General features: G+C 44.2%; 1 protein-coding gene across 1 annotated transcript; it reads right to left on the bottom strand.

Annotated features, from left to right (window-relative positions):
* Positions 1 to 7,796: 7,796 nt before the first annotated feature.
* Positions 7,797 to 11,317, bottom strand: LOC143179573 (uncharacterized). Its single transcript, XM_076378867.1, has 3 exons — positions 11,305 to 11,317; positions 11,133 to 11,233; positions 7,797 to 7,997 (listed from the first exon to the last, which is right to left on the bottom strand). The coding sequence occupies exons 1-3, from the start codon at positions 11,315 to 11,317 to the stop codon at positions 7,797 to 7,799; spliced, it is 315 nt and encodes a 104-aa protein (XP_076234982.1).
* Positions 11,318 to 13,812: the final 2,495 nt, after the last annotated feature.

The raw sequence follows: 13,812 nt of genomic DNA, 5'->3' as shown, positions 1-13,812 counted from the left end.
GACTTCCTTTTTCAACATTCTACTTAATGGTACTTTAAGCACAAATCTAGTCGACGAATCTCCATGAATAGATGCGCATTAGCAATTAAAGGTTGACCCAGTCACATCACGCGTTCCCTTTTAATAATTAAAATTCACAGTCGCGGCAACGAGTCAACTCCTTGCACTCTGACCCCTCTCGACGCTCTCCATCCAGCGACCTTAACTTATTTCTGCTTCGAGCATACCAAAGCACAAAATATACGGTTTCCTATAACGAAAATACTATCCTAGAAGCAATTACCCTATCGAGATATATTAACCTCGGAGTGCAAAGGGTTGGTGTCCGCGAAAATTTCTCGTCCTTGCTCAAAACGCGGCCAAACTGAGTTCCACCACCAGCTCCAGCACAAGTGACCCATAAATCATCGAAAATCCACCGACGACTGTTTCTGTTCCCTCTCGTTCGAAAGGACGAAAAAAGAGGAAGCAGACGAGAGAAAGAGAAAAAGCTCCCCGTTCTCATCGACGCCTCGCAAGGATCGACGGCATCTTTCTTCCATTAGGACGTCGACAGTGAAAAGGGTCGACGTAGCGACGCGTTCGACGAACGGAAGAATTCGTCATTTCCAATGGATGTGCGCCACGAGTTACTGCCAACGAGACACTCCAAGGATTCGAAGCGCCTCGAACTCGACAACCAAGAAGAAGAGGGTGACAATGATGAGGATAGACGAAAGGGGTGAAAATGCACGAGCTTCTACTCAGTATCGGAGACGATGGCGTCGATGAAAGGAAACAAGGCCTAAGCTGGAAACACTCAATCGGAGCGCGAGTTCGAACTTCTCAGAATTCAGTCGCCATTTTGGTACCGCATCGCTGAAGGGGATGAAATGCCGCGGCACGTAGAAACCTTCCTTTTAGAATTATAATTACATAGTTAAGTAGACAGGATGGGAGTAGATAATTTCAGAGTAAATTCTTTCTTGTGAAGTTAGAATTGATTTGATAACTTTTTATATTTTTCTTGTTAAGGAGAAGCAAGCTGTTCCTTTAGGTTATCATTGAGGGGGCACAGTTTCTTTTTAGTGAATTACTAGGTGATTCAGGCAAGGGTGTAGAGTGTATGATTCTGTAATTGTGAAAGAATTAAGGGATGCTTGATCGTGCCATGACATTTCGTCTCTCATTTGTATGCTTCCTTCGCGCGGAACGTTTAAGTTACTCGTTACAAACGTTTCGTGGTCGAAAGTTGGCAAAGTCCAATGATCGATTGAAATAGAATATTCTTAGGCTATTGGTTTATTCGAGCATGAAGATGACTGAAATTGTGCAGCAAATACTATTCAAATGTTGAAGTAGTTATTTAGAGTCAGCCCCCATGTAAACCCCTCGTGTCTGAAACAATTCATTTTCGCTATGAAAGGATACTTAATCGGTGCAATTAACGTCATCCTCTACTGTTCGAATATACAAATAGCCGAATTGATCTCATCGCGATTACTCAATGTACGAACCGGAAACGAGTAGGTGTTGAACGTGTCGCGCTCTTCAGCGGTGCGCGCAGGAAACGCTCACGCACACACGAACACATGCACACGATCAGACACGTGACCAGGGCTTCGTTTCCCTCCAGTTGCAAAATTTTCCTATTTACCAAAGAAAATCGAACAATAAAATTCGTGAACACGTCTTAACTGGGATCACGTTCCTTTTCACGTCACTCCATTCCCTGAAACTTAATCAAATCAGAACAGAATTTAACATCAATTGTTAGGGAAATATACCAATCTACTTGGCGACAGATTTCTTCCTTCCTGGAGCTCTCTTCTCCGAAACGGGGGGTCGAAACTGGTCCCTGGCCACGTGGCTGTCCACGAGACCTCGAAACTCGTCGATCACCGACGCTTAGGGTGACGAAAGGAGACCTCGATCGCGAGATCGATCAAACGAAATCGTCGATTGCACAACAGCGGAAGTAAAAAAGGGGGAAAAAAGAAGAAGAAGAGAAAACCAGTCGCACAGTCAGTCACAGCATTTGGCTACTGCCCTGTAGATAATATTAATAGATAGAGTTACACGACGAGGATGGTGGATAAACTAATTATACATGCAGATATATAAATATACATATATATATATGAATATGAAAAAGGAAAACCAAAAAATATATATATATATTATAAATATATATGAAATCACGTACATGTGCTAAATATGTTCAGCGTAAGGGTGGCAAGGGTGCGAATCGGGCGCGAGGGCGAGAGAAAGGGCGGGAGAGAGTGGGTGGGAGTGAGCGTAAATGATGAGAAAGAGAGAAGGAGAACACGAGGACACTTTTTCATTCTTTAAACCCTGTTCCAAAGCGCGAGGACACCTCATCCGCGAATGTTCTCAGTTAACACGAGGTTGTGCACCCCCTGAATGCTTCGCTACCTCTGTCTGGTCACTTTCCGCCCCGAATCGATCCGCCGATGAAACGACCCTTACTTGCTCTCCTCGAAGCATCGTCATTTCAACAACGATCTCGCTCCACTCGACTATTCCAATCGAGAAGATCGAACTACCCTCTAAACGGGGTGGTTATCGAAGGGATAGATATCGTTACTCAACGCCTTACTTATTCGTCCACCGCTTTGTTCCTGTTTCACGCAAGAGACGTCGAAGAAAGAACCCTCGAGGCACGCGATCAAGAGACACTCGATTTCGAGCATCCCCACCGACGGGGCGGAAACGGCGGACAGGGGGCGGGGGTGGCGCGTGCCGCGGCGAACAGTGGACTACGGTGAAATTGCTCGAGCGTCATCTTCACTAATAAACGCACAATTTTTCTGAACCTTCGATATCCCCTGCTTCTTTCTTCCGGCATCAACCCTTTTATAATCGTCGTTTGTTCCCCGGTGGTACGCGTTTTTTGCATCCCCCGGCACGAGAGATATTTGTAACGAGAACGCCCACGCGCGACACGTCGGGGCGAGGGGGAAACGTCGTCCTGTCTCCCCGAGTGACGCGCGAACGTCATTGAAAACTCGGACAGCCTGTTCGGTTCGTGCTCTGCGGAATGGGACAATGTGCAATAAAGAGAGGGATGGATTGTGAGGGTTAATAAACTGGTGAGAAAATGAAAAATATCTTGTCTTGGAGTGTTCGCTTGAAAACTTGAGCGGGAATTATTTAATAGTATCCTGAACGAATTTATGAGCATTGAAATCAGGCATACTGAATTTTCTATGCAATTCTGCTACTCCCTGGTAAATGATAATTGACAGTCAGAGGAATTTAATTAAGATTAAGAATCTTGAAGACGGAATTTCGTATGTAATTATGGTACTTTGGTAATTGTCGAGATTAAAACGTGAAGAAATCTAATTGTTATTTAATTACGGTGAAGGTGCTGTTGCTGAATCGCTCTTCGAAGATAAATTCGTTATGAATTGTTTTATTTCTGACTGGAGATATAGACACAGAGTAAGAAGCATTCCATTTGCAGAAAGGAGTTTCGTTTTTAAAAACTGAAGATTGTATCGTGATGATTTCAGGTTTAAGCAGAAGTATTATCGTTTTACAGTAAAAAAAAATCGATACGGCTATTGCTACGTTGACATGGCAGGTGCTTCATCTGTGAATTAGCACGCAGTATCAATCGAACCAGCTCTTTTCATGTACTGTATAATTTTCTGCTTCCTGTTCTGCATTCACAGGAGGAAATGCAGGTAGGTCTATTTATTTCTTCATTTCTTCACACGATCATACTTATACATAAGGCTGAAAAGAGCCTTTCAATTTCTTTTTGCCAATTTTTCTTCAAACTTTAAGAACGAAGAAGACGGTACACTTCCACAGTTTCTTCGTGTTACTTCTATTCATTTCTCGGCCTTTTAAGAGCAGCCAGGTAACGTATGCCATGCCCTTAGTGGTATCATACTCCTTCTGACCATTTATGGATGAAGGCCATAGCGTGTAGTGCTGGTTTATACGTTCAGCTTGGTCAACGCGTACTCGCGAAAAAGAATCACACTATAGCAGCATAGACTCACGTTCGACTTTTCTTCAGCATGAGCTTTCGTAGGAATGTGCGTAGTTGACTCGTATAGAATTCATTTCCTTGTAGTTGTATTGTATAAGTTGTTTAAATTAATTCTGTTAGTAAAAAAAAAAAAACTAGTTTACATAAATAAATAATACAGCACTTCTGAGATTGAGAATTTTTGAGCTCACGCATTTGCAAGCTTTCCATTTTTTATGCTTGCAAGTTTAAAAACTTACCAAGGAATTAACGATATATTAAGAGAATGTTTCCCTGCGACTAAATCAGGCCAATACTTTAGTTTATGCAGAAAATCCATTAAAAAAGCTTTATGTCTAAAGTTGCCATATTATAATTGTTTAAATTGAATTCAACTATAAAATTATCGCGCCTGCTATTGCAGTTCTATCGCCATCTAGCGTAAATACCTTGAAACTAATCACACTTTAGATAGGAAATACAGCTTGCATCATCTTACACCATTTATGTGAACTAAAATTCTCATAATAATACCCCTCGCGCCATCTATCGGATTTTTTTGCAGCTGCCTCTTCGCACCTCTCGCCCCAATCAAATACACAAGTGGCTCTTGTAGACAAAAACCATATTATTCTAGTAATTATTATGCCTTAATAAATGTTCTCTAATAAGTATGAACCTTCAGATTGCAGGTGACAGAATGAATAAGTAAATTAATCGAATTGTTTACAAAGTTTTATAGCAATAAATAAATATCTTTGCCAACTCCTATCGCCTCTATTGACTATTCTGAACGTTTTACCTAAAAGTATTGTTAATTAATTGTTTTTCAACGATTTTAAATAATTAGGAGAGGCACCGGATCCTAATGTTACGATTTTGAGGCAATGGTGCTGATGGCGCCATCTAGCAGTGATATCATCATGATACTTTCCACCCCCACCCCTTGATTAGCATGTTATTCAGTTCCTACATGGTATGAAAATGTTAGTTCATGGATCGCCGCTAGATGGCTATAGCGTTTTAGTGTCCATGAATTGGGCAAAATTTGAAAATTGCATTTTTTGCGATGAATATATGCATTTTACTTTTCGAATCTATTACACAATACATATTTTACAGTCTTTATTAACGGTATGGTCCCTGAGACTACATATAAATGTATAAATAAACAAATTGTATGATACCCTATGGGTATAGGATAAGCGGACTCCACAAAATTACTATATTTTACTATTCTGTGTGAAAATTCACCCTCTAGTAGCACTAATATCAAATATTCTAACAAAAATTACTCTTTCTCTTCCACTAGATTTCTTATCAATACTATCACAATACTCACTGGAAGTCATTTAAGAAATAGGGGATGAAAGATCACGTTTAACACTTGCAACTGCGAAGATTTCGCTCTTGTAATTAGAAGAGTCCTGGCCTCTAATTATATCAATATTTACAACAATTAAAATTCCTCCTCTCCTCTTCAGACAGGTATAATACCAATCACCTCCTGTCAATTTAGAACTCTCATTCTCAACCTTACCTTCTCCATTCTGCCTCATCCATCAATGACCAAAACTCGCCCCTAGCCGACGCGGAAGCGGGTGGAAGCTTGGCTTCTAATACGAGGACGAGCAACCGGTTGCTCTAAGCCGTAATTTGCTCGTCGGGGCGGTTAATCGCCGCTATTAAATTTCCGATTACACCCGAGCCAATTTATCTCGCAATTTCGCGCGATCGGATCTGGCCGCGCGTCCAGTCGGGGTTGAAACGAGGAAAGGAAGGCGAGGAGCCAGGATAAAAAGGGAAACACGAGAGAAGGTACCGCAAGTCGCGCGCTCGCAGATCGTCCTAAGTAATTGCTCACTCGACTGACACGGGGCGAGCGTGTTACAGATGCGAGCAGGCGCTAGCTCGCTCGAAACCGCGGCGATCGGTGGCGAGCGAGTGCAAATGAACACCGGTGAGAGCGTGGGCCTTTCGCGACGCGAAACGGACCGTCACGCTTTATGTACTCGCGGCGAATCCTACGCGATCGGCGGCAGCTGCAGCTGCGACGCTGCCCAGTGCTCTGGCCCTCGGGACGTCCCACACGATGGAGGACGTCTGGCTGCATACAATAAGCGCTGCTGTTTCCACTCGGTGTCTGTGCCTGCCCTAGAATGGGCCACGTGGGACAGGACGGGGTACTGGGACTGGGGGGTGCTCTATTGGGCTCAGGTATAAATAGACAGGAACTTAACTCAACTAGTGCAGACATTGCGAATATAGATCGATGAGTTGAATAAGACAATAGAATTGAATTTATCGCTTATTTAGTAATACCTCGATTTATGTTACAGAATAAGTGATAAATTCAACGTTTCGGATGCTTTAACTTAGACCACTTTCACAATAATTACCAGAACAATCACTTCTTTAACTTACCGATTAATGGTGAGTGGATCGAATGAAATATTGAAAAACAGGTATTTGGCAATCGAAAGATTCCAGTTGTTTAACTACCCAAAATTATAGGACAGAAACTATAAATGGAGAAAATGAAGTTTAAGAAAAATAAGTGGCTTGTCCTTAATCCTCTTAATTGAGATACAAGAATGATCGCTGGTTATAAGACAGCGGTTGCAATAACCGCAATTTCGGTGCGCGAAATTCCGGGACGTACTGCACCCCGCTGTAATTTCCATCGTTCACGGTTAAATCGTGCCACATCTCGCGGCTCGGCTCGGCTGGACGTGAACGCTCGTAACCGTAACCCATAACCGAGTATCCATTCCCGAGGAACCGCAAACGCCACGTGTAATCCGACGCGATACGTGCACCGCAGCATCTCGACAAAGTATATTCCGCGCCCTTCGACGAAAGAGGAATCCGCCTCGCCACCGACACGTCTCTGGAACGCTCGCTTTCCTCGCGGCTCACAATGTCCTGCCAGAGACCATTCATTTTCGACTCGAGATCAAAGTGTAGCATGGGAGCCATCGCCGAGGTGGACTTTCTCCTCCTCGAGGTGCTGTCTCGCCGTGTTTTTTGTTTCTGCAGCTTTCGAGCTTCGTGTAGGTCGGTTCGTCAGTTCTTAAAGAGAGGTAATTAAATTCGAAGCGGAGAGAGTAGGTGATGGATAATTTGGGTGAACGTGTTCTGTGGCGTGGAGCAATTTTTAGTTTGCGATGGGACTCTGAAGGATACTTGAAAAATATGATTTTCTTATTGTTATTCGATGCAGAAAGTGTTTTTCTGTTTGTTCCATTGAAAATGGCAATTTATAAATGGCAAGTTTTGAGTTATGGTATTGTAGCCAAGGAGGGATATTCTTAGGCAGAAATTTAGCAAATGATATGCAAGGAATTTTTATATTCTGATAGACTCTGATAAACTCTAAGATCTTCTCAAGATCTAAGATCAAGATCTTCTGCCTTTTACTATATTCCAAATCACACTAAATCTGTAAGTATAATAAAGTATCCTGTCATATTTTCTCGTTCAGCTCCAAATTGTGGATTACTCAGGCACGAAGCGATCCAGCATAAACGGAGATTCATTACACGGATGAAGTTCTCGAGCGATCCCCCTATCGATTTCTAAGCCACCACGTACCGTCACCACCATGCACAGAGGGATAGTTTCCATCGAGCCACGACTCGCGGCCGAGTCGCACACGCGTGCGACCGATGCAAAAATCCGCTCTCCCGCATGAGTTCGCTCATGAAACGTTCTCTTTTTTGGTTCCTCTGCTCCAGCTACCGACTGCCGCTGCTGTTCGCCCGATCGAGGCGGTCGCGATCACGGGAACCGAGGAGAAAACCGAACCCGGTTAAACTCTTTCTCTGCCCCCGCCTCCGTTTGTCTGCCAGACCGTGCTGACATCGTTTTCGCGGCCTTCTACTCTCCTCCTCTTATTTATTCTCTTTACCACAGCTCTGTCTTTCCCAGCTTCATCCTTTGACGCTCTCATTCTGTCTCCTTCGCTTGTGCACCTCGCCTTAATCAGATTTCCAACGATTTTGACGCGACCCTGGATGAAGATAATGTAATGCACTCTGGCGTGGGGAGTTTTCTCTGAATTGTATGAAGGTGGATATGAAAGTTGGGGGAATTAGGTTGAAATAAAGTGGAAAATTTGTATAAGAAAGAGGGAGGAAGTTATAGAATCAGTTTGAGAGTCATTTTTTGTTTTGAAGATAATATTTGAATATTTGAATATTTGAATATTTGAATATTTGAATATTTGAATATTTGAATATTTGAATATTTGAATATTTGAATATTTGAATATTCGAATATTTGAAAATTCGAATATTTGAAAATTTAAATATTTGAATATTTGATAATTGAAAAATGAGAAACCTTGTGAACCTTAAAAGTCGTTTCCCTTCAACCTCTCCCTTTTCCCTCATTTCCCACCTCCTATAAACATTAAAAAACAAACTCTGAAACCTCTGATGCAAGTAAATACCATTTTGGCAATCCCCCCTCTCTCCTGCCTCTTTCACCTCGCGCGCCCTCAAAATAAGCAATCGAATCGGATTATCGTTCGCACATTTTTATCCCCCACACGGTGCAGTTTTACGAACGTGGCAATTTAACGAGCCACCAAGAACCTCGATGGTTCTTCACGGTGACATCGTCGGACATCCTACTACGACAGAAATTGTACATCGAGGTAATCGGATATAAAGAAAACTGCCGAGGATTCGATAATTAGCCGAGGATCGGCGCTTTTGTCCTGCGCCTCGGTGGAATTAAAGCGTTTACAGTAATTCGGGGTTACAATATGGCGAGTGTGGGGGTACACGAAGGACCACGATCTCCCTATAAACAGCGTTCGTTATGGCCGTGGACCGTGGACCGGATTATCGCGATTAATATTGTTGGAGTGCTCGAAAAGACGCCGAATCCGAGCCACGCTCGCGGCGGAAATGATAAAATAAGTTGACGGGGGGAGTAAAATTCGTTGGTCGACCGTGGTACACGGCACTTAACTTTATCGCGTGAAACGTTCCCTTCGCCTCTGCTGCCCCGAGGGTTCCTCTTTTTTATATCGAAGATTGTAGGAGGAATAATTTTCATCTCGCCAAGGCGATATTTGTTTCTACCTTTCAGAGTTCAAATTTTGTATCTTTCTTCTGCTTCTTTAGTAATATTCACGAAATTTTTTATAAATTGCAGATATGGAAGTATTATCGCTAATGATTCAAGGAGAGTTCTTGTTGAAATTTTAAAGAGAAGGCACACCCTGTATGAAAGGGGAAGAGGCAGACACGGCCTTGGTCAGACAGTTCTTTTTCTGGCTGCGTATCGGGAAACGTGAGAAGCGCTATAATATAATCCGCGAATGTAAAAACTCGAAGGTCGGCCCGATAGCTGTCCTCGGTCGTGATAATGATCCGAGGTGGTTGGCTTTTAAGGGGACGGACGAAATTTGCTGACGCACTTTATTGCCGAGATCTCTGACACCAATCCTATGGCATCCTTTCAACCCTTTTTAGAGGTACAGGAAACTGTTGGGTTCTGATAGAGATTCACTGGGTATCTTTTAATTTCTTATATCGAACGTAACTTTAATGTAATATACTTTGTTTCAGTGCATTCCAAGATTAAAGAATTCAATGGCTATTAATTAACATGAAATGAAGCATAAGGAAGGTTCACCTATTTCACGCGTAATCTCAAGATACCTAAATTCAACGTCCCTATGAACTAAATCTCCCTCACAACATAAGACTACAGATACCCACATTAAACAGTATTCCCTCTAAAAAAGGATACACAACGAGTAAAACAGACCCAGTCCTCGTCATCACTCTCCCCACCCTCTCGTAAGCTGCCCCACCCCCACTGCGATCCCTTAATGAGCTTAGCAAACATATTATCAAACGAACTGGCAGAGTGAGTTATCGCACAATTACCAGTCCGTTAGGGGAGCAGTAACGTTCAACGTTACACGTCCGAGCCGCATTAAGACGGTCCCCGCTGCAAGCGTGAACGTGGCTTTATCCCGCGCCATCTCAAAACGACGCAAACGAACGCGCCGGCGGCAGGGGACCGCTCCTCGCGCACTGACTCTCGTCAAACAGCAATTAGCGTGAACGTTTAAGAGAACACAGTCTCCGGGGGCTATTAAACTGAAAACACCGAAGGGATCGGGAACACCTCTGCGCGGTGGATCGATTATTCCGACTTAACGTCGACGATCCAGCTAAACGATCGTCTCGCGTGGACGACGGTTAAAGGATAATTAACGAGCAACAAGCGATACCTCTCTCGCCGCGGAACGGTAATGTATGCTTCCACTGGTGCACGGTTCGCGAGCTGCGCGCGAGCCAAGATCTCTCCGGGAGCTGAATCCTCGAGATCTCGACCGAGTTTCACGAGATATATGGCGGACGATTCCGGGTCTCCGGTAGCGTGCACGCGGCCTTGACGAGATCCCGTGTCACGATACGTCGCCTCGAAATCGAGGTCGTTTTTGAGATCGCCGGCCTGGGGACGGTTTTAAGTCGTTCCCTGGACAGATACGCGTATCGCGGACCGATCGACGGATCCCCTTCGCTGAACGAATTGAGCCCAGTGTCGCTTGGAAGCGACCTGTTTCTTTTGCTCGCGACTCGACTACTGCGGATAGATTTGCGATCGGTGGGAAGGAGACTTTCAATTTCAGGATAGCTGGGGATCCTTGGTGAGATTTGGTTGGGGTTGATTTTAGGTGATTTCTAAAAAGTGTACCCCTTCAGTTTTAAATGTTTGAGATTCTATGATTCTTGAATCTTTACTTTGAAAGCTACCCATTAGGTATGAAATTTTAAATCTTCTTGAAAGAAATCTGAGTTCTAGGTAAACTCATACCTGCATCAAAAGTACTATGTGTATAGAGTGTTCAACAACAGGTGCCAGAAATTCTAAAGGGAGATTCTGCATACCAAAATGGAATAAAAATCAAGAATTACAAAATTTTATGTTTAAGGTTTCCTTTCAGAACAGGTAAAGTAAAGTCTGTCTGACTTGAGGCTTATTCTACTGACTCCACTGCGTCTGACTTAACGAGTGTAGAATAAGTCGCAAGTCAGGCATATTTCCTTCATATATTTCCCCATGTCGTATCATCTCTTAAAATTTCTGACATCTGTTGTCGAGCACCCTATATACATACCTTAGACTTCGCGAATCTTTTTCTTAAAGACCACCCCGTATATAGTTTTCGCGCGCTCCACCATCTGTCCTTGTAGATATCTACGAGAGCGTCAGCCTCCCCTTTCCCTCATTATCAGTTATATTAGGCGGGCTCGAAGAGCGTCGGCGTTTCTATCTATTCCCTTTAATGCAGATTAATTTCATTCCCAGAGGCTAAGTATTTGCGGAGCATTGGCGCCACATCTGCCACGCCCTGTAATTACGCCTCTGAGGCCGCGGCGCTACTCGTTAGCGTTCGTGGTTAAAAACGCCCCGACCTCTCCCCAATTAACTGGAACATCAGGGGATGTAATTTTGTCGGCGGAACTCGCGTGCGCTACGAAGAACGCGTCGGTACTAGTCTGATGTCCTCATTTAGAGACCTGTGGATGAAAATTAGAGATAAGTAGTGAGACAGAGCTTGGGAGTAGAGAACAGTGAGTTAACTTAAAGCTAATTTGATGCCTTAGTTTATGAATCAAGGAGGGTGAGGATATTCTAAGAGAGATTTATTCTACTGTAAAAGAATGTGACGTTATCAGCAGGTGGATAAGATAGTTTTTAGACGCCAAATGATTTATTGGGTAGCTGTGTTTCAGTGGACATGGTATACAGTAAAGCTTACCCTGTATGGGAAGGAGATAGCAAGTGTAGGAGAAAATTATACGGCAGAGGACACATGAAATTACAAAATTACAAAATAAAAAAGTACCACCCCTTCTTGATATCTCAGATGAGAATATCAATACCTACTAAAATAGAGAGGCTTCAAGGGACACTTCAGTACCAATTCTAACTATTTTCCTACAGTATCCCTTGAAGAACTAAACAGTACCCTTTAAACTCAGGTCACCACTATTCTGACACTTCCAAACGCCACACTCTTCACCCTCTTGTCTAATTCCAATCCCTCCTCTCCGATATCTTCCTCATTCCTGCTCCAAATCCTATATCCATCGATGACTAGCCTCTCCACCATAAATTTCCCTTTTCCCTCAATCCTCCATCCCCTCTTGCCATCTCGACCTCGTCTCCTCGATCTCCAAGCCTAAAGCACCGCCGGGGGCGGCTTTTTCCTCGGTTCGCGCCCCTGCGATTCCTTCCCTCGCGACCGTGGACAAGACTCGCGCGCGTGACGCGCCTCTCGATAGGACTCGACGCGAGCGCGCACGCACGCACGCATGCTCCTAGTCGCTGGCTGGAAACCGTGGCATGGAGACGAAAAAGAGCTGGAACCTCCGTTCGAGCACGGCGGACAGGGAAGAACCACGAGGAAAAAGGAGATCGCGAGAGTCTGAGGGGCGAGGGGAGGGTGCTGGGGACGCAGAGGGAGTAGGAAGAAAAAGGGACGACGATGAGGACGGTTGGACGAGGAGGGAAATGTCGCGAGCGGAGAGGAGAGAGACGCAGCGAGGAGATGGTGGAAGAGCGAGGGAGGAACCGGGTGAAAAAGGGGGACAGAGAGAGAGCTGGCGAGGGGGGAGGGAGCCGAGAGAAATTTCTCGATCAAATAAACGCGTTTCGCGGCGCGGGAGATCGCGGCCACGCCCTGTCTTCTTCCCTGCCGACGGCCTTCCTGCGACTTTTCGAGCCGGAGACGCGGAGAAAGGAAGAGCACGCACACCAGCCTCCACACGCTTCGTACGAGCGCAAGAGGATCGGTCGAAGGCGATTTTTTTTCTTTCAGATGAGGAAATTCTGTAATGAAGCTTCGGGGAAAGGGCGGCGGAGCAAGTGCGCGTTGAGGTGGACGCCCGGGTGGAGGAAGGATTCGCTGGCTTTTGAGGAGCTTTGAAGATTAGATTTTATGGGGGATTCTATCGGTAGTATTCGTAGAATTTTTTCCTGGGACTGATGGGAGCAAAAATGAAGGTAGAACTGTGGAAAGAGTGTGAGGAAAATTCTTTTTCTACATTGATCGGTTTATTACCCTTTGCCTGTGCTCTTCAGATCACTAATAAGTAGCACAATCTCTCCAAATGAAATTTCATTATTTCTGTCATTAGCGCTAAAAGATTTCCAAGTTCCCATTAGAAGCGGCCGACGTTTACTGGGTAACATCACTGTCAGTGAGCATTGCCATAATAGAAGATATGCGCACGAAATGAATAATAAAAAATTCGATCATTGGACCTTCCCCGTTCAGTACCGCAAGTTTATGTGTACCAATTCGATAGTCATAGGCGGTCCGTCCCCAGAATATCATTTATCGGCGACGTTTTATTAGAATGATACAGTCATTAGCGGAGAGGCGTAACTAATTTGTCCGCCTCGTCGACTTTTAATGACACTTACGCGTTTATACGAGACACGATGAAAAATTCTTGCAACGTCTACGCCAATGAGACTCCTCCCTTCGTCCTGCGCCACGCGGAGTAATCCTTGAGATCCCGTTTCGTCCTTTTTTCCACTCACGCTTAATGAAAGTTCCGAATGCATCCCATTTATGCTCGACGTAACAATAATTTCTCTTTCTTTTTTAATAATCCGCCTCTTGATTCGTCCGAAATGACGTGTCAGCCGCTCAGATTTATGGCAAAAAGACCCATACTCATATTAAGTCTCCGAAACAGCCAGTAAAACTAATTTCGTAAATTACAATATAAAAGTGGCTGTATCAACCTCTGTTTACGAGCAGACGATTTGGATTTCGTTCTGAC

This window comes from Calliopsis andreniformis, chromosome 5 (assembly GCF_051401765.1).
Source record: "Calliopsis andreniformis isolate RMS-2024a chromosome 5, iyCalAndr_principal, whole genome shotgun sequence".
NCBI classification, from domain to species: domain Eukaryota; kingdom Metazoa; phylum Arthropoda; class Insecta; order Hymenoptera; family Andrenidae; genus Calliopsis; species Calliopsis andreniformis.
Note: the sequence above shows the minus strand (reverse complement) of the source record. Positions and strands in the feature narration are given on the sequence as shown.